Raw genomic sequence first — 20943 nt, 5'->3', positions numbered from 1 at the left:
TATTCTGTTTTAAGAAGTAACTAAGCTGTTGAGAAACTGCTTTTTCAATGATCTTACTTAAAAATGGGAGATTTGAGATCGGCCTGTAGTTGTTCATTTGTGTCTTGTCAAGATTGTCCTTTTTCAGTATAGGTTTTATTACAGCAGTTTTTAGTGATTCTGGAAACACACCTGATAATAAAGAAAAGTTGACGATCTGTAACAGGTCTGACTCTAAAGTCTTTGAGACCTTTTTGAAAAAACTTGTTGGCAGGACATCTAAACAGCAGGAGGAGGAGTTCAGTTGACCTAAGATGTCCTCCAGGTCTTTGCTGTTAATCGGGTGAAACTGTTTCATGGTGTTTAAACAGTTTTTTGGTGGACACAGTACATATCCCGGATCTGCTGTTGATGTACCAATTGCTTGTCTAATTTTTTGGATTTTTTCTGTGAAGAATTTGGCGAAGTCATTGCAGGCCATGGTTGAATGAAGTTCAGCTGCCACTGGCACAGGAGGGTTTGTTAGCCTGTTTTGGCTTCCCTTCATTGGCTTCCTGTTAAATCCAGAATTGAATTCAAAATCCTGCTCCTCACATACAAGGTCCTAAATAATCAGGCCCCATCTTATCTTAATGACCTTGTAGTACCATATCACCCTATTAGAGCACTTCGCTCTCGCTCTGCAGGCCTACTTGTTGTTCCTAGAGTATTTAAAAGTAGAATGGGAGGGAGAGCCTTCAGTTTTCAGTTTTCAGGCCCCTCTTCTGTGGAACCAGCTTCCAGTTTGGATTCAGGAGACAGACACTATCTCTACTTTTAAGATTAGGCTTAAAGCTTTCCTTTTTGCTAAAGCATATAGTTAGGGCTGGACCAGGTGACCCTGAATCCTCCCTTAGTTATGCTGCAATAGACATAGGCTGCTGGGGGATTCCCATGATGCATTGAGTTTTTCCTTTCCAGTCACCTTTCTCACTCACTATGTATTAACAGACCTCTCTGCATTGAATCATATCTGTTATTAACCTCTGTCTCTCTTCCACAGCATGTCTTTTATCCTGTCTTCCTTCTCTCACCCCAACCGGTCGCAGCAGATGGTCGCCCCTCCCTGAGCCTGGTTCTGCCGGAGGTTTCTTCCTGTTAAAAGGGAGTTTTTCCTTCCCACTGTTGCCAAAGTGCTTGCTCATAGGGGGGTCATATGATTGTTGGGTTTTCCTCTGTATCGCCTTGAGGCGACTTATGTTGTGATTTGGCGCTATATAAATAAAATTGAATTGAATTGAATTCAACTGTAGAAAATAAGACCCGAGCATTATGACTGTTTTTAGTGATGATGTCAGAGAAGTAGGACCTCCTTGCACTCCTCAGTTGTAAATTATAATTGTGAAGTTTCTCTTTATAGATGTCATTATGAACCTGGAGGTTTGTTTTTCTCCATCTGTGCTCAGCTTTCCTACACTCTCTTTTTTCATTTTTCACTAGTGTGGAGTTTCTCCATGGAGACTTTTTCCTTCCAGAGATAACCTTCACCTTAATGGGAGCAATAGTGTCCATTACATTTAACATGTTAGCATTGAAGCTATTGACAAGCTCATTGACTGACCCTCTGGACAGGTCAGGTGTTAATGGGAAGACCTGGTTAAAAATTGCACTACTGTGTTCAGTTATACACCGTTTTGTGATCACTGTTGTTGATATATTTATGTGGGCTGAGATTTTACTTTCAAAGAAAACACAGTAATGATCAGACAGGCCCACATCAGACACAGTAACCTCTGAAATGCTCAGGCCCTTGGAGATCAGTAGGTCAAGAGTGTGTCCTCTATTATGTGTGGCCTCTGTTACATGCTGAGTCAGCCCAAAGTTGCCCAGAGTGTTACTCAGGTCTTTACTCCCTTTGTCCTGAGGGTTGTCCACATGGATGTTAAAATCCCCAGCAATAATTACACAGTCAAAATCAACACAGATCACAGACAGCAGTTCACTGAGGTCATTAAAAAAGTCTGTGCAGTATTTGGGAGGCCTGTAAACATTAAGAAACACAACTTTGGATGGGGCCTTCAGCTGTAAAGCCACATATTCAAAAGACTGAAAACTTCCAGGAGATAGCTGCTTACATTGAAATGATTCATTAAAGACAGCGACCCCCCCCTCCTCTCCTGCTCACCCTGGCCTCACTGATAAAACTGTAGTTAGTAGGGGTCGTCTCGATGAGAACAGCTCCACTGTTACTTTGGTCCAACCACGTTTCAGTTAAAAACATAAAATCAAGGCTGTGCTCAGTGATTAAATCATTAATTAAAAATGTTTTCCCAGCTAGAGATCTAATGTTTAATAAAGCCAACTTAAGTGTTTTAGAGGTCCCTCGTGTTTGGGAGCAGTCTGTGGCACACAAGGTATGTTTACTATGTCTAAAGATCTTTTAGAGTGCAGCTCTCTGTGTTTTGACCAGGCCATATGTCTCCTGTCACCTAAAAGTACAGAAATTTTAAAACCTTCTAATAAACAGGGTCCCAGCTGCTCCTGGGAAAAGTCACCACTGCCATAATCCTCGCAGCCCGGACCCTTCACACATCACACATCAGACTGCGGAGACAGGGCATGAAGGTGGTAAGGAGGAACTAAGGGGGGCGAGGCTGGGCAATGTGACTTCGATTGCTCTGTTGAGGGTGGGGCTCGATGGCGAACCTTTGGCCGCTCTGGTGGGGGGTTTATGGAAGACAAAAAGGGATTGGGCCAGGGGGTAGATCTGAGCCCAGCATTGACCCACTCCATCATCTCCTCAGTGAATTTCAGGTGTGGGGAGGAGGGAGAAAGGGAGGGGGAGGAGGGTGATGGCCTGTCAGGGGTTTGGGGGACTGGGATTGATGATGACAACACAAACAGAACGACACTACTATAAATGTATCTTCTAAAAACTGGACTTTTACTGAGGCTGAAATTAACTTGGCTTATTTATTCAAATTTCCTTCAGGAAATGTAAAGCAGCTCTTTTACATAACAGACACATCAGTTCTGGAAATCCTTGTGTAAAAAGTGAAGCAAACTGCCTGGTGTTTTATGGGGAAGTGAAACTTGCCACTTCCTTTTCTCGAGCCAGTGGATGCTAGACTAAATTTGTTCCTCCTTAAAATTCATTTATAGAACAGTCTGATGGCACAGGGCCATTGAAATGAGTCTTCACATTCAGTCCAACTTGTGTTGCTTAATATGTATCCTGCTGATGTGTCCTGGAGCAAATCTTTGCTCTGTTGTGACCTCTGACCCCAGAACATAAATTATGGAAAATTGATTTTCCTAACATTTGATCTTTGAAGTATCCACTGAAGAAGAAGTATTAACCTTTTGAAATTAAAATATAACCCGTATGACTGTGCAGATCATCTACACTGATCATGCCTTGTACATTTTGAAACAGTTTCATATGGATTGACTGTTGTTCTATTGAGTGCAGTGTCTCCAGAAATACCGTAGAAACCTCATAAAGTGGAGATTTGATTTTTATGCATCTTTATCCATAGCTTTCTCATTAAAATATGTTTTTTTCTTTAAAATACCTTCAGAAGCTTACGTTCAGAAGACAGATTAAAACTTGAATATTCTTAATTAAGCTGCTTAACATAAAATTTAAGTTAATTTATGTTACCTCTCTGGGGGTACACAGCAAACTGAGGACATTATACTTCAATGCTGTGCTCTTGAGTTATTGTATTACTGTCTAATCCTATAGCAGCTAAGGGATGGATCAAAATAAAACGGTCCATTAACTTCACCAAAAAAGAAAGATTTAAGCCTGATTTTAAAAGCAGAGAGGCTCCCTGTGTCCCCAGCCAAAACTATAGTCTGCACATTTTCTATAACAAGAAATCTAAAATATGGTGTTTCCAGGATTTTTTAATGGGGTAAAAAAGGTGGGAACTGAGAACAAGGTGGGAACATTCATGTAGAAATTGCTGAGCACAATTTTCAGGTTTATTTGTAACCCAGTGTCTTATTGCAGATTTATTGCATAAAAAGAAGTATAACCAAACAGTTTAAACAGAATTCGGTGTGGGTTAATTGTTTTGCAGAGTTGGAAGTTTGGACTTTTTTACTTAATTAAAGGTTCATATACAAATGTCCTAAAGTAAACATGCTCATTATATAGAATGGCACTTTTCACTCATAAACATTACATTGGATTATCATTCTTAATTTATTGACGTGTATGTCACTTTAATGTTGCAGCTGTTGATCACTTTAATGGATAGATTTATAATAATACAGTTATTACAATAATGCAAACATAGAAACTCATAAATAAAGTACAAGTGCATTAAACCTGTACCTTTGTAAAATACTAGCTACATAACTGCTGGTCCTATCCATGACTTCGCCCAATATTGTAGGGCATTGGAGATTGCCAGTCACATTTCAGGGGTGACCTGTGCCACCACATGCCACTCTCTGGACACACCCCTGACCTAAAAGTCATATTCTGGCTATTTTGACAAAATATGGTTGCATTTCTTTTTAGGTTGGGCAGCATAGGCCTATTCTGATACCAAACCTTAATTAAAAAGTATGTGACTTCATTTTGAATCCTTTTGATATTTCTCTAAAAAAAAAGTTGAGGCTGTGCACACCACATTTTACGCAAACTCTCCATTTTACCTCTAAACCTTCTTCCTCTAAACGGACTTCGCTAACCTAATCACCTGACCACCTGCGCTGAAATCACGTGCGGCCTCATGGTCACGTGGTGTGCTCCTTCTCCACTTAGCGGCTGTAGAGGCGGAGAGACTCGGCAAACTGCCGGCGGAGAGGCTGAGTGACGGTGTGTCTCCCTGCGGTGAGCCGGTACTCCAGCAGGTAGGATGATTTAACCGCTCGCTGTCCTCACTGCGCTCATTTAAGAGCTGGGGGAGAATTTAAAGAGGCACAACCTGACTTCCCGAGTTTAAATATTGCCCCGCTGCTGCGGAGTGGTTGAAGGAGACATTTAGCTTGCTTGTATGTAACTAATGAGTCCTGTTTGATTCTGAGTGTCGCTTGTGGACAGTTGATATATCGAGTAGAAGTCAGCCTGTGCAGGATAATGAAGGTTTGTGACGCTAACGCGTTTTGTTAAATTATAATAAGCGCCGGTTTTGTCAGGTTAACCGTCAGCTGTGTCCTTAAACGCCTCATAGGTTTCACTACAGAAATACTAAACTAAAGCTGGGTATTTGGAGTCCAGAATTTGAATGTAATCTACAGGTGCACGGAGCCTACTGCTTGGAGTGACTAAATGTCAAACATAATTATTTACAGCTACTTAAACGTGGGAAATTACTAAATTAAAAACAAACAAACAGTTAAAATCATTATTTAATTGAAATAAAGCCCTATTTGAATTTTCAGCTTCAGAAAGTCAAGTGAAAAACACCCATACAGTGTTGCTATGTTTCTTTTATGAATAGGTGAAAGGTTTTAATGAAAACAGATCTTTAACACGACCTTGGTCAAAACAACACCTGGCTGACTCACAATTACGTTGGACAGTTGGATGTAGTGAGCAGTAGGAACGTGCCAAGACAGGGAAAGCTAGATTTGTCCTAATCTTGTAAACAGGATTAACACCTCTTTAAGTCCTGTCACCCCATACAGAGAGACGGGCCAGGATGAGTCCTGGATGTGTATCCAGCCATTTTTGTAATCAACCAAAAAAGTAAAGCTTTTTATTATATTATTGTGTTATATTTGTATTGTGCCATAAGTTACATCATATTAATACAAATTGATTCCTTTGAATGAGGAAGACGCCCACACAAATGCTGACATTTGAGGCAAAAGCCTGTTGGTCTGCTGACTAATTTGCTGATGAGCTGTTTACCATCGTTACCAGTTAGTTTTTATTTAATTATTTTTGGATTTTTGCTGAAAAAGTTAATCATTATATTATATTTTAATTGACATTTCTGATAAGTGACTCATCATTTAGCATTTATGTTACCAATCCTAAGTATTTTATAGTGTTAGCTGTGTGTTTTTGACTCTTTTGGTGGACAAACATGTGTGGCAACGTGGACATTTTATTAATCAAAATGGGTAATCCCTTATTCACAAGGGATTCCACACTGGGTAGTTTCCATATGTTTGATTTGGGGGATTTGTTTGTTACACATCCTGACAGAAGCGATTTATGTCTCATCCCAGAATGGAACCAGAGACCTTTTGCTTGGTTGGTTAATTTGTAAACCTCTGCACTTGATTAATGGTATATTAAATTAAATTAAAGGTATATTTAAAAAATGATAAAGAGATGAATAAATATGAAAATAATTTAGTTCCAGCCCACCTGGAGGTGTAGATTTTTGTACTTGACATTATTCTTAGCATTTTCGCATGTTAAGACCTTTTTTTTTTTTTTTAAATTAAATGTGTATACGTGATTAGTTGTCCTGAATAGTCTTTCTGTTGTTTTTAAATGTCTCCCACTGGCAGAATAGCAGAGGTGTAAAGATTGTGAAACTGTGACTGAAATTGTGTTAATAAAAATATCAGAATGATGCTACTCTGTTTGTGCAAAGACTTCCTGCTAAGTTGAGGTTTTCTTACGTGACATGCGCACACGTGCTGTCTGCTCAAGAGCTGTCTGCCATATTGGATGAGATACGATCACTGGTTGCTAAGGAAATGCGTATTCCTCAACTGGTTGGCAGTGGTTACTGGAGGCGTCTGGCTGTTGCTTTGGTTGCTAGCAAATTGTTATGGTTATGTTTGTTTCTTTGTCTGCAAATACTCTCAAACAACTAGCCCAGTGGTAGCAAAATTTGGAAAAAGTACGACACAGATGAGAAATGGAGAAAGTTCCCCTAGTAGACAAGTTCGTCACTTACATTAAACTATGACCGCAGCAGTACGCTAGCGACCAAACCAATCACAAGGAGCTTTTTGGCCAACTTGTTGGGAAATACAGGTTTTTCCCTATCGACAGGTGGTTGCAAGGGAGTCACTAACCAGTCTAACTAACCAGGGCTTGGGTGACTGGAATGTTAGCATTTTCCAAGTGGCTGCCATCAACCTCTGGGAACCATGGTTAGTGAATACAATTTTTCCATCATGACCAGTGGTTGCAAGATGATTGCAGACCAGTCTAGGCCTGTGTGTTCATTTACATATGATTTGGCACGTGCAGTGCTGCTCTCTGAAATCCATTCATTTCTATTGCTTGCGCTGCACAATAATGGTTTCTTGCTGCGCAGTGCCAGCGTGGCGTACTCAGGGATGTGTGGTCAAAGTTTGACCTAGTTCGACTGTACCTTTGCCTGACCAATTAAAAACAAGTCTAGAAGACTATGAAGAAAGCATGTGCGTATCTGAGTTTGGTGAACTTTTTGACACACATTTACGTGGATAGATAGATAGATAGATAGATAGATAGATAGATAGATTGATTGATTTAATACAACACAAACTCTTGTAGAGGATACAAAGTCAAAGAGAGACATGTTTTGAAATGACAAGGACCAGGTGTATCTAGTACACGTATGTCATTTTTTGCGGCTGCTCTACAAGCGGAGCGCAGCGGCCAGCGCAACACAAACTGTCCTTCGCTCTAGCTAGCGGTCAGCGCAGCACATGCCCTCTGCCCTCTCGCTCTTTCATGTCTGTAAACACTCTCCTGATGACTTTATGGACTCAATCTCTAGTTTCACATCATAGTGAATAAAATGTTAAGTCCATATTGAAAATTATGTTTTAGTTTTGTTTTTTTTGGTTGTATCTGACAAGTTGTTGGGCAACAACTTATCAGTTACAAGCTGAAATGAGTGTACAGTTTCACATCCTCGTTCACCTCTTGCTTGCCACATCTAGTTTTAGAACATATGTGTATTCATAAAGGCACTTTGTAGAACAATAGAGGATGTCCATCTTTTATGCTGTTGGTAGGTATGAAGCAAATCATGAGTTTGGGTAGTTTTTTAATCACCTCCTAGTGGAAAATAAGGCTCCATATTGTTTTTGATTTGTATATTCTTGTTATGTTCTGGATGAATTCAGTTAATTTCAAGTCTGCACACTTTGGCCCCCCAGCTGTACAGAACATCATACCATTCTATCTTTAATGTGGGAACCTATGAGCTAGTCTGCGGCCAAATTCTCTGGGGATATCAGCCAGTATTTTCAGACTTTCAGTGCAGCCTGGGGATATCTGGGCCAAGACTTAACTTTCTGTCTGCAGGGAGAAAGCTTAGAGAAAAACTAATAAAGAGCTAGAGTATGGTGGCCAGTAAAGTAAATTGACAGTTTACCTACATGCAACCAGAGCCTGTTTAAATGTCACTAGGCTTTTGTACTTTTAATACATACCAGAATAATCAAATGTCTTGCCCCATATCTACATTCTGCAAATTCACATGCACATGTCTGTTTATAGAGCTTATGATGTGTGTGACGGAAGTGCTGTGGGAGTTGAACTCATTCTAAATTTGGTCATGTGCATTGCAGATAAAGCAGACGGTGGTCAACAGCACTCAACAGGGAGCTCTGATTGTTGTTTTTGTGTTCTCATCTAGACACTTCTGTTTTGAACACAACACGAGCGTTGCAGTTTTCAGGGTACAGCTTGCTTTGGTTGACAGTAGGACAGGAAGTCACAGGATATTACAGGAACTCTGTGCACACAGTGTAATGCTGTTATCGTATCATTAAACACCACGCAACATTCAGTAACCTTTGTGGTCTTCTCAGCACTGAACACCCAAGTTTGAGATACATTGCTGGTATTCTATATACATTCATGGTTTCCATAGAATGAGTAACGGCTATCTATGTCTTGTGCCAACAGATCAGATTTAGTTTAGTCCATGACCTACATTTGCATTCTTAAATATGAAATATTTGGATGGTGATGTGCTCTGGCACCTGTTGTTCTGCATAGTTTTTTCACATTTTGTAGAGTAAATTATTATTCAAACCAAAATCCATTGGATCAAAGTGTTCCCTGAGGGTGTTTTGCACTGCTTGTAGACACATTTCAAGCACAGGTTGTCCGTGACTGGGGGCCTGGTGCTGGATTATGTAAGCGTTTTAGCTAAGGCCTGGGGTAATTTTTCCCTCAGTGCATGTAGAAAGGTCAGAGGAGCTGTGCTGCATGGCACAAACCAGGAGCAGGCTGCTTGAGGAGGACAAGGGGGGTAAAGGAGGAGGGAGCACATGGAGTCCTCAGGAAGGACACCTGTAGAGCAGCGGGACCAGCGTCTGCACCTGAAGTCCCTCTGGACTCTAGTGAGTTGGAGTGCTGCTTTGACTTCTGTCTTACTGAATAGTATGAGCAAAGGTGGACTTTTTCACCTTTACTCATTTTATAATAAGAGTAAAGGTTGGTGTTTGTGTTTTTGTGGTCATTTATTTAAGAAATGCAGGAGAGAAACTGATGGATCTGTGAATGATACTGTGTTTATTTATTGGTCAGTCTGTATATCATTATTTCACTTGACTGTTGAGTCAGTGGAAAGGGAGAGTGAGGAAAATTTGTGTAAGACAACAGAAATGTATTGAATTTTCATTGATAACGAGGAATATTAGAAGGTGAAATTAGATTCTATAGAAAAATTTGTTGATTAAGAAAAGGGATTAAGTTTTCCTTCCTTGCTTTTTCCAGCCAGTTCACTGTGTGATCAGCTTCCCAGTAGGTATCTTATCTAATGTGAATATATCTACTCTTGTAAACCTGCTCCAGTCCTTTAATCCTAACTTCATTTTACTTTCTGCTGCAATCACTAAACATCTTTACGCTATCTTTAGGTTAGGTTCATGATACTGATGAAAAGGTCCTGATGTGCAGAATTAATAGCTGTAGATATGACTGGATCTCCAAAGGACCACATTTTGCGTATTCATCATTTTCAGCTATTATCAGCAGATTGTAGTTCGCTGAGTATGTTTTTGGTCTAATGTCTAATCGCATTAGAGTTTAATTGGAACACTGGCTGCCGGTCTTAGAGGCTGAATGGTTTCAAAGTCCAAGCAGCTGGTAAGCAGCTCGCATCTAGTCTCTTAATTGTTGTCCCAAACACAACACAATAACACATTTTTTTTTTAATTTTTTTTTTTTTACCATTTAGGCCACACAAATATGAGAACTCCTTATCTGCATGTCATGTTTCCTGTTGCAAACCCATACATTAAAGCATCTGAACTCACATTAAACCGCAGCAATTGTAGGTGCTGAGCAACATGAGAACATATAATGACAATTGTACGACTTCGACTTACGTCCTGAAGGGATGAAATAAGGTTCAGTAAATACAAATTTGAGCTCTGAAAACATGGCCTTTGTTTGCTGTGGTGTTACGAACGTACATGAGAAAAGCAGGAAACCCCAAAACTGCATTAGCCGGAGTAATGACGTAATGTAACCTGGAAGTGTAATGTGATAGCTTGTGTACGAGGGACGCATGAGACAGTTCTGATAAATGTAACCACAACTGATTTTGTCAGTGATCTGAGTCAATGACATTGTATTTTTACATTGTCGTAGTGTTGTGTGTTGTTGTGTAAGAAGTTTCTTTTATTCATTGTTTACTCAATCTAGATTTAAAACTTACACACCGTTTAAAATGTTTAAATCAAAGGCATTAACCCTATTTTACAGTAAATGCAATAAAATAAAATTAGTGTTGAAATCACTGCATATTATTTAAGTTAGAAATATCCTTAAAATGCATTTGGTGGGTTTTTCTGAAGTGACTTTTGTGATTATAAACAGCATAGGCCAGAGTTCACCTTCAAACCTTTTAACCTAATCCACTTGGGTGTGAACTCTCTTTGTCCATATACACATCATGTTTGAGCTACGATGAGTCCATAAATTGTAAATTTTATGCTTTTATTTTAAACTTTTAAACCATCACAGTACAAGAATTGTGTACTGCAGTGGTGGTAAGTTGCAGTTCTTACTTAGTTGTAATATATCCGACTGTCCACAGTACAGAGTCCTATTACACTGACTGACTTGTGCTTTATTATGCAAGCTAATACAGGGGTTGTGTTCATGGAAGACCTCGACTGAGAAATATCTTATTACATTTGGATTCAGGGATAATGTTGTTGTATGAATACCAGTAGAAAAGGGATCCCGCTGTGTTAACAGTTTACAGTTGACACAGTTTGGACTCGTGCTGCACTGCCTCTGTATTGGGTTATCTTTCAGCACCAGTAGATAGAAAACCATCAGGTCACAAATCAAATTCATCTAATGCAAAAAGGTTTTGCCTCATCTGGCCGTCTCTCCAGCCACAGCAAATGATATTGAATCGTCAGCCGGATGGACTATGTCAATGATCTTTGGGTTGTGTTTCAAATTAGATTCCCCAAACTTTACCAGCTCATGAGTACCACCTTTTCACATCTTATTATTATTGTTATTCTCTTTCAGAGGTCCTTATTGTAATAAGGGACGCATTGTAGTGTCCTTTCGACTATTCTTTGAGATTCATAGCACAAAATGAAAACAAAGAACAAAAAAAGAATGATTTTACTTTGCTTAGCTTTGAGTCAGCAGACATGAATGACCTGAAACATTCAGAGAAGATTAATAATATGGCTGTTAATGACATGTCATTATAGCATTGATAAACTCTGGTAGAAATAAAAATGACTGCTTAACCACTGAGTCAAAATACCAGAAATGTTTTTCTAAAGTGATCTGTGACTAATATAAAATGCATTCCTCATGTCCCCTTCAACAATAAAAGGTGATGAAGCAGACATGAGGATTTAAAGATGAGAGAATAATATAATTATATGTATTTAAGGCTTCAGTGCTGGTGATGATTAGTGAGTATGATGTGCATAAAAAGTACAGAAATGTTAGTAAAAATAAAAAAGTTATGAATATCAATAAAAATACAATTGTGCTACCAGTGTGTAACAATGCATTTTATTTTCATTGTAGCATTTTTTTGAATTCTTAATTAACCTAAATTTGAGGTTTTATCACTCCTTTTTCCTCTAACAAAGTCAGGCTGACATGTCAGACAGGTTTCGCTTGTTTATGTAAAACTGTACATAAAACGATCACAGATTTATTGCTAGCTGTACAAACTGTACAAAGGTCTTTTCTAACTGCTTAGGATTGTTATGTTGTTAACACTCAAACTGGTTACAGAGAGATTAACTAGATGTGACCCAAGTTGGGTCCCATTGATTGTAACTTCTGCTCCTTGTGGACACAGAAACACTTTCAAAAACGTGCTCTCTGGTCAATTCTACATCAGCTGCCTCGGTGCTGTATCTGAGGCACTGATTAAGTCTCGATCGCCTAGGACTCTTTAAGAAAATGGGACAGAGCCACTGTGTTTAGGGACTGGCATGCATTTCCTTTGCAGGCTATTCTGAACAACAGGGGCCTCACGACAGGAACCATGTCCTAGAAAGACACAAAAATGACCTCATGATTTTATTCTGCTGTTAATCCAGACAATATAAGGGGTTGGAAGGTAAAGTGTAAATTAACGAAAGCTATTTTTGCTGACAGGTGAACACCATGAACTATGTGGGGCAGCTGGCAGGCCAGGTGCTGGTGACAGTAAAGGAGCTCTATAAAGGGATCAATCAGGCCACTCTCTCAGGCTGCATTGACGTGATTGTGGTCCGACAGCCCGATGGGACGTTCCAGTGCTCTCCTTTCCACGTCCGCTTTGGAAAACTGGGGGTGCTGCGCTCCAGGGAGAAAGTAGTGAGTGTCTGCTTCAAGTAGAAGTGCACAGGTGTAAAAATCTGCAAATGTGTGCGGTGAATTTAAATGAAAGCGTGCTTGCTCTGCTCTGAAGGAAATATTTGAACCTAAACATTTTGGTATCCTGGAGCAGATTTTAAAATAAATGTAAAACATGTCTGTTTAAATGTTAACAAAAACGACCATAGAAATGTTTTTAGATAGATCATAGATCATAATGGCTAATTTTATATTATGTGGGGTGTCCAAGGTTGCACAATGAACCTGTGTGTTATCAAGAAGCTGCACAATAGATTTTCTGGTCATCTGACTGCTCTTTGCCTCTCTCTTTCCATCTCAACCACATTATCATCCAATCCACTCTCTGCTTCTAACAAGAGCACACTGCACTCTCTCTATTTATAGCCTCTGTATAGTGGGTAACTGAGGATGGAGACAGAATACATAGACTAAAGCTCAATTCAGCCTCTTATTCCCAGCTGATCGAGCTTCATCCTCTTCAAAAACCTTGTCTTACATATAGAATGAGCCCGTCTGTTGTAGACTTGCAGGAAGGACTGACAGGAACAGGAAGTAGTCTGTGGTTGACTGAAGATGTTTTCACTTACTCTGTAAATCACAGAGAGGTTTAAAACATTTCTTACTACAAACCAAGCAGGAAAAAATAGAACACAGGTGTTAAATGCCCTGCACCGTGTGACAATTTAAAGGTGCTGGGAGTCACTTAATCAGCACAGCTGAGTTTAAAGTAGAAGAGAATTATGAAAAACATTTTTTTCATGGTTTAAAGAACAGGTTATTTCCAGTATTGGAGCAGATCAATGGAAAATTAAAAAATGAAAACCTTTATTTGAGTCCCTGGGTTCCTTCTGGAATTCCATGCATTTGTTTATGAGATCATCAGTGCCTCTGCTGATTCCCTGCACTGAGCACCAATACTTGAAGATGGCTTAAAAATGGAGGCCAATAATCACTAAAATCAGCAGATGACTGGATACCAGGAAAACACAGCTAACATTAACATTAGCAGGAGAAACACAGTTGTTTTTTCTTTAGTCTGACCAACTTTTGGTGAATGCGTGAAACAGAGCACTTACTGTACTTCACTGAACACACTTGGGTGTTAATACCAATAATTTGGGGGATTTAATGCTGAGAGCCTTTATGGCTTGTTTGTTTTAAATAATGGGCAGAAGTCATGGCGAGTAGTTTTCTCTGTGGCTTAACTCTAAAGCTTCTGTGACGACATACATATTGTGCTTTTCTCATTAGGGTTTGGTAAAAAAATCTGAGGCCATCTGAGGAGAACAGAGTTTAAGCATCTTTTGAAATGTTGTTTGACTGCAGATTGATATAGAGATCAATGGAGAACCTGTGGAGCTACACATGAAGCTTGGAGACAATGGAGAGGCCTTCTTTGTCCAGGAGACGGAGCAGAATAATGTGAATTTTACCCACATAATATGAATAAAATTGAGCTGAATTATCTATCGTTGCTCTTTGTACATGTATTTATTTTTTTCTCTGAAACAGGAGATTGTTCCAGCCCATTTGGTGACCTCACCTATCCCTACAGAAGAGCCTCTGTTCAGGAGCAGAGAATCCAGATGTGGGGGAACAACAGCAGAGACCAGCCAGCCCCTCAGTCTGGAAGAGCCAGTCTCTGTAAACCTCCACCCCTGCTCCAATTCAGCTGGTAAAAAGAAGAAGAGACGCAGGAGAAAGCACAAAGCTGAGCCACGTAAGGAGGAGCAAACGACGGCGTCTGCAGCCGGGGAGCTGGAGCTGTGTGATCTCAGTTCAGATGAAGAGCAAAATGCACAGAGTGGACGGTGAGGAGACATGTTTACTCTGAAAATTGAAATTTGACCTGTTCTTCAATGTAACTAAATTATTCATTTGTTGTTTCCTGTCCTCAGAGCATCTTCACTGTCTGCAATGAAGGAAAATATGGACCACAGACAGCATTCCCCACTCACCGCCCTTGAATGGGACAGCTACCCATTCTCTGATGGCGACTGGTCGCCCTGCACTACGTATGGCCTTTTCTGTTTCGTCCATTCAGATGTTTACAGAGTTCCTACAAGCAGAAAGATCAAACACTTACACATTAAATCAGACTGGGCTGAATAAAACAAATTATTCCTACAGCATCATTAGAGCTTTTATTTTTCTTATATCAGGGAGGTGCCTGAGCCCATGTCACCAAAGAGTGACTCGGAGCTGATGGTGAAGCCGTCAGAGAGCATGCTCAGGACTGAGTCGCACATGCAGTGGACCTGGGGGGAATTTCCAGAATCTACCAGGGTAAGAGTCTAAAACTTGGACTAGTGCTAGTTCATATCATTCAGATATAGATATAGATCTATCTATCTAGAGAGTTGCTGAAAAATTCTAAAAGCTATTTATTGTGTTCAGGTCAACAAAAAGGAAAAATGGGAGCCAAAGACTTTGACCATCACTCCCTCAGAGAACACACACTTCAGGGTTATTTTGAGCTCTGAAGCCATGGAGGAAGAGTCCAGAGGAGGACGGGGAACAACAGATCCCGTTTGCAGTATTGTAAAACCTGAGCCCCGAACCATCAAACCTGATGAATGTAGCTGCAAAGCGCAGCCCCCTGCTGCTTCATCACATGGTGCAAACAATACAGAACCCAAGCCAGACCTTTCAAGTTTGATATCGAGCAGCTTTACACCAGAGCCCTGCCCAAGCAATGCTGACCTCAGTGCAAAAAATGCAAGCAAGGCCAGGTGGACATCTTCATCTCCCAGCCGCCAGGACAGCAGCTCGACTGCCAGCGCAGGTAGTAACCAGACCGGAGACTCTGCAGCTGTTTGTCCTGATCCAAGTGCCAATTCAAAAGCCACTGACTCACCCATCAAGAGAAGGGGTAACACTTTTACCTTAATCTGAAAATGTCATATATACTAAAGGAATTTGTTTAAACCTACAGATTTAATATAGAAAAGTTTAAACAAATCATTAGCAGGAGAAAGCTTTCCTGCAATTTCTGATGCAGAAGCATGTCTTCTTAGAAGTGTGGGAGAATTGTTTAGATGAGGAGGAGGGAGGCTTTGAATCTTTCATTTCATTTTATTACAAAGAGAGGTCCTCCCTTACTTGGTCCCCCCTGGCACAGTATAATATTAATCACAAGGATAAGAAAAGACTACAAAAAGAGACCCAGCAGTTCCCTGTTTTTGAGAGAAGAGCTACTAATAAACTGTTAAATCGGTCCCTGAAAATGTAAAGCAAATATCATAAGAAACAATCCATAAAAATAAGTCCAAGATGAGAAAAAGTTGAGAATTTTTCAGAGACACTCTTTCTGACTTGAACCCATTCAGAGTATGTGAATGCTGACAGGAAGGATGTGGTTTCTGTTCCGGCCTGAGTTCATACTCTGTCTGGGGCTGCATTTTGTACGCGAAAGTGAAGTGAAAAAAAAAAAGTCAGCAATTTCAAAGAAGTCAACCCTTTGTTTTCATTTCACAAAGTTGTGAGGAAGAGGAGCCAACATCAGGGACCAGAAGATATTTACCTGGAAGACCTCACCGCACTCGAGCCTGACGTTGCTGCCCGGTACTTCCCAAAAAGGTACATACCTGGAAACCCTTTCAGCTACCCTGTTCTGTCCTGCACCCTTAGACATGGTGAAATAAACACTGTATACTTTTGAAACACAAATATGAAAACTACTTTCTGATTTTAGTGTCTAAACCTGCACTCTTGTTTCAGTGAGTCAGAACAGGTCAATAAACACTGGGTGGAGACAGGACAACGCTCTGGATCCCAGTCACCCCAGTCAGTGGGGAGTGCAGCAGCAGACAGTGGCACTGAGTGTCTGTCTGACTCTGCTGGAGACCTGCCTGATGTCACACTGTCACTGTGTGGAGGCGTCGGTGAGAACTCGGAGATCTCTAAAGGTAGCTGTAGCTTTCCCTCCCTGGAAGTCTGACTCTGACACCTTGTGCTTGTGCCCTCTGGATTACGTGCTGGATCTCTGCCAGTGTGTCATTTTCACTTTGGGGAGGTTGAAGGCAGGCAAATCTGGTGTGTAGGGCAGGCCAGCACCCAATGACATGCACCGTCACTCTAAATGTTGTCAAGATGTTACAGTAGAACTCCTTTAGCAGGAATAACCGTCTCACCCTGAAGGACAAAGTCATTGTACGCAGCCGTGAATGTCGAAAAACAGCGAGCATGCTCCTGGTTGCACTTGTTACCTGTTGACCTGCCTTTAGCCTCTTGAGCTAAAAATTGAAGGTTTATAGCCAAGGACACATGTTTAACACAGAAGTTTATGTTTGAGGAAAATGCAGATGTGCAAGAGGTCAAACTTTAATTTTCCATATCAGTTATTAAACTTGTGCGAAACAAATAAAGCTTTGAATTATTTTGAAAAGAAAAGCAGGGTATATATGTTTTTCACTTACAGCTCCTCTGCAATATTAGTTTGCAGTATGGGTTGGCGGCATCTTTATTTTTAGTGTGGCTCACGATGCTCTCTTTTCTTCCAGAAAAATTCATGGAGCACATCATAACCTACAATGACTTTGCAGAGAATCCAGCAATTATTGATAATCCTAATTTGGTGGTCAGAATTGCAAACAGGTGAGTCCTCCTGCTAACCAACAGGTGCACTGTTTCATCAATGTTTTTTATAATCTTTGGAACATCCAGGTGTTATACCTCCTTATATTTCAGGTATTATAACTGGACACTGGCAGCACCATTGATACTCAGTATGCAAGCTTTCCAGAAGAACCTGCCAAAGGTATCCTTTAGTGTAAAGTCTTAAGATTTATCTGCTTACATCTGCACACTTATACATATGCTTCTGTTGTTTGACTGACAGGCTACAGAGGAGGCCTGGGTGAAGGAGAAAATGCCAAAAAAGTCGGGACGCTGGTGGTTCTGGAGAAAGAGCAGCGTGAAGCAGGTGTGTTTCTATGAAATTAATAACTTCTTACTTTTTATGTAACACTCCTATTTTCGAGTGTAGCGGGCAGTAATCAGTAGCTTTGAATTGTAAATGACGTGAGTTAGATGAGAAACAGGTTACCTAAATGCATCAGTAACCATTACATCACTCACTGCTTTGCATCATTATGTAAAGACTCTTCACTACCTTATGAAACAAACTTTTACTGCACATTGTTTTTTTTTATTTTTTATTTCTATACCTACAATAAGATAAATTTAACAACATTTCTTCCTTTTTTTTTTTTTTTTTTTTTAAGTTATCATCAGAGACCAAGTTAGAGAGACAGGAGTCTCTGACCACAGAGAGCCCTTCCCTCCACCAGGCCCCAGAAACACAGTGAGTCAGCAACAAAGCTCTGGCTTCCTCACAACACTACAGTCACACATCAGGACGAGCAGTGTTGGGTAAACATGTCCCACAGAGGGTGGATTAGCATGTTAGTCAGCATGCAGTGCTGTCATTACATAACTCTAAATCAGTACGAGTCCAGGAACTAAACAAAAAACAGTTTAAACATTAGTTTGAACTAGCAGATTCTATCTTTAACTATTGTAGAAATCATTGAAAGTGCTTTCAGTTTCAGTGTAAACTGTGTCAAGGGCAAATGAATACTTTAAGTAAATGAATTAGCAGGTCTGCTGCCCTCTTTTGACTATAAATGATGCTGCAAGGTGGAGTTTCGTTCCCTGAAAGATATTTGATATAGCATAAATATGTCACTGAATTGTCCTGCTATTGTGCCTATTTTGACGTTGCTTCACAATGACTTAACTCTTTTCTGGGCCAAGGCCCATTTTCTCTACTCTTGACACCATTTGCTGGTCTTCTTCAGGCTGTACTCTCCTCTACAGGCAGAAAGCTTCAGAGTGGTCCAGCGATGATGAGACTAAAGAGCTGAATGCTGCGGCTCCTGCTTTAACACCTACTGAGCGCGCGCAGACGGAAAATCAAGCACCACAACCGTGTCACTCTTACAAGAAATCCCTCCGCCTTTCGTCCGATCAGATAGTAAGACCTCGCACCGCTGAGTGATTAACTGGGAAAAACTACAAGCAGACTCATTTGAGTCGTTTAATTTCTGTTTCTGTGAAGTGCAGAGAAAAGCCCTAGATTAGATATTTTATTTATTTTGTTTACAAAACATCCCATCATTGACTCAATGCAGCTTTGAGCTACAGAACAGAGTTTTCTATGTTTATGCAAACTGTAGTAAAATCTTATCAAGATGATTTGTAAAATGTTAGAACACAAGCACAGGCATTCATGCAGAAAGTGACAGAGATGGCACACACATATATAAACATGCTGATAAGTGAGAATGTGAACAATAAGGGGGGGGGAGCCTTAAATTACATTTAAGTTTATGGTCTCTATTAGGTAAATGAAATGCTAAGATTTAGTGGCCACAATAGCAGGATGTTAAATGAACAAATGTATTATATCCAGCATTCTTATCAAGCTCAGTTACTCATGTAGTGGAAGGTATCTTATATTGCAAGTAATACTTCACTTTCACACTTTTTGGTGTAGTATTTGTGTTTAAAAGAAAACTTTAATCATTGTGTCTCTTACAGGCCAGCCTGAAGTTAAGAGAGGGGCCAAATGATATGACCTTTAGCATAACCACTCAGTACCAGGGAACGTGTCGCTGTGCAGGGACCATCTACCTGTGGAACTGGGACGACAAGGTCATCATTTCTGACATCGATGGGACCATCACCAAGTATGGGGAATAAGTATACTGAAATAAATACTTTGTATTGTCTTTATTTCATGAGATTTCAGAGTGTTTTGAGTCTTATATGCTTTACGGCATATAGTAGAGTGCACAGGGCAAAATATTTATCAGCAACGGCATGCTAAGAGGGTACTAATTTGCCTTTCTGCACAGTCAGAACTGCAGTTTCTCTGCTCAGACTTTAGAGGTCAATAGACAAGCCTGTGGAGTTCATATTGCTAAGCACAAACCTTGTCACTTGGACCAGTAAAAGACATGGAGGCAAGAGTTCTGTTTATTTGGTGCTATAGATGCATAAATGCTAAAAACAGGCCATTTTAGCCCATTATGAGGTGGTTGCTATGCATCAGGATGACACCATTATATATGATATAGATGAGAACCTCCAGGGGCCAAAGATGTACCTGTGTGCCAAGTTTGGAGGAGTTTGTGGACAAACAAACAGATTTTGTGTATCATTGTAGTATTTAAACACTTTCCTAACATGCTTGTCTCAATCTCTAGTTTAATATCTAAATAAAGAAGTTCATTTAGTGCCAGTTAGTGTAAAATAGATGATAAAATTGTGTTTTCTTTACCTATTTAATTTGTTGTTGATCAATCGCTACTCTCTCAGGGTGCAGTGTCATCAGGCTCACTACACTTTTGTGACTTGTGGTCTTTTAAATACAGTCTGAAGTAATAAGCACTATTTTAACCAATTTTAAAGGTGAATATGCTCTCTGAGCTTTAATGTCTCATTTTAATTAATCACAGATGTTTTACTTGTATTGGCATTTAAATTTTTTTATACTTGAGTGTACAGGTTGGAGTGTTATGATGGTAAACTTCTCTAATTTGTTTTGTTTGATAATACGCAGCATCCAGTCATCAAATATGGATCTGCAGTATCTATTCCACTCATCATTTTTATGCTCAGCTCTGTTATAGTATTTTACATCTACTTTCCCCACAGATCAGATGTGTTTGGTCAGATTCTACCTCAGCTTGGTAAAGACTGGACCCACCAGGGAATTGCTAAGCTTTACCACTCAGTGCATGAGTAAGAAACAGTAACAGTTTCCATGACTACACTCTGTTAGGCCACAAAGACGTCAACAAGTAACATGAACATCTTTCCACTGCAGGAATGGCTACAAGTTCCTGTACTGCTCGGCTCGAGCCATCGGCATGGCTGACATGACTCGAGGGTATTTGCACTGGGTGAACGACAGAGGGACTCTGCTGCCTCAGGGACCCCTCCTCCTCTCCCCAAGCAGCCTCTTCTCAGCCTTCCACAGGTAAGAAAATAATAACCTTCCTTGTCTTATGTACTGCTTGTTCCAGTCAACAGCGCTATTTGAATAGCTGAGAATGAATACATGATTTAAGATGCACAAATAAATGTTTGTGCTTCCCAAGAGAATAACAGTGACTATAAAACAGAGTTATAGAGGAAGCCTTTTATCACAATGCAAATTACAATCATTTTGCTTTTTCTTTTCCTTTAATGAAATGTTATTTTAGCTCCAGTCACACGTTCTCACACTGTGG

The 20943-nt window shown here is 40.1% G+C and overlaps 1 protein-coding gene across 3 annotated transcripts in view; it reads left to right on the top strand.

The window, feature by feature from the left end:
• The first annotated feature begins 4736 nt into the window (after positions 1–4736).
• The window catches only part of LOC113029155 (phosphatidate phosphatase LPIN2), an 18571-nt gene continuing 2364 nt past the window's right edge, over positions 4737–20943 (top strand). Inside the window, exons 1-17 of one of the 3 annotated variants that reach the window (XM_026179831.1) lie at positions 4737–4827; positions 12482–12682; positions 14030–14125; positions 14216–14514; positions 14602–14718; positions 14866–14989; positions 15101–15575; positions 16183–16282; positions 16424–16611; positions 17206–17299; positions 17393–17462; positions 17544–17627; positions 17929–18008; positions 18461–18680; positions 19247–19395; positions 20366–20452; positions 20538–20690. In XM_026179831.1, the coding sequence (XP_026035616.1) occupies positions 12491–12682; positions 14030–14125; positions 14216–14514; positions 14602–14718; positions 14866–14989; positions 15101–15575; positions 16183–16282; positions 16424–16611; positions 17206–17299; positions 17393–17462; positions 17544–17627; positions 17929–18008; positions 18461–18680; positions 19247–19395; positions 20366–20452; positions 20538–20690 (2528 nt within the window). In that variant the 5' untranslated portion in view covers positions 4737–4827; positions 12482–12490. The remainder of the gene's footprint in view (positions 4828–12481; positions 12683–14029; positions 14126–14215; positions 14515–14601; positions 14719–14865; positions 14990–15100; positions 15576–16182; positions 16283–16423; positions 16612–17205; positions 17300–17392; positions 17463–17543; positions 17628–17928; positions 18009–18460; positions 18681–19246; positions 19396–20365; positions 20453–20537; positions 20691–20943) is intronic. The other 2 variants (XM_026179830.1, XM_026179829.1) reach the window with 2 other exon arrangements.

This window comes from Astatotilapia calliptera, chromosome 9 (genome assembly GCF_900246225.1).
Source record: "Astatotilapia calliptera chromosome 9, fAstCal1.2, whole genome shotgun sequence".
Classification (NCBI taxonomy): Eukaryota; Metazoa; Chordata; class Actinopteri; order Cichliformes; family Cichlidae; genus Astatotilapia; species Astatotilapia calliptera.
This window is presented reverse-complemented; position numbering and strand designations above follow the sequence as displayed.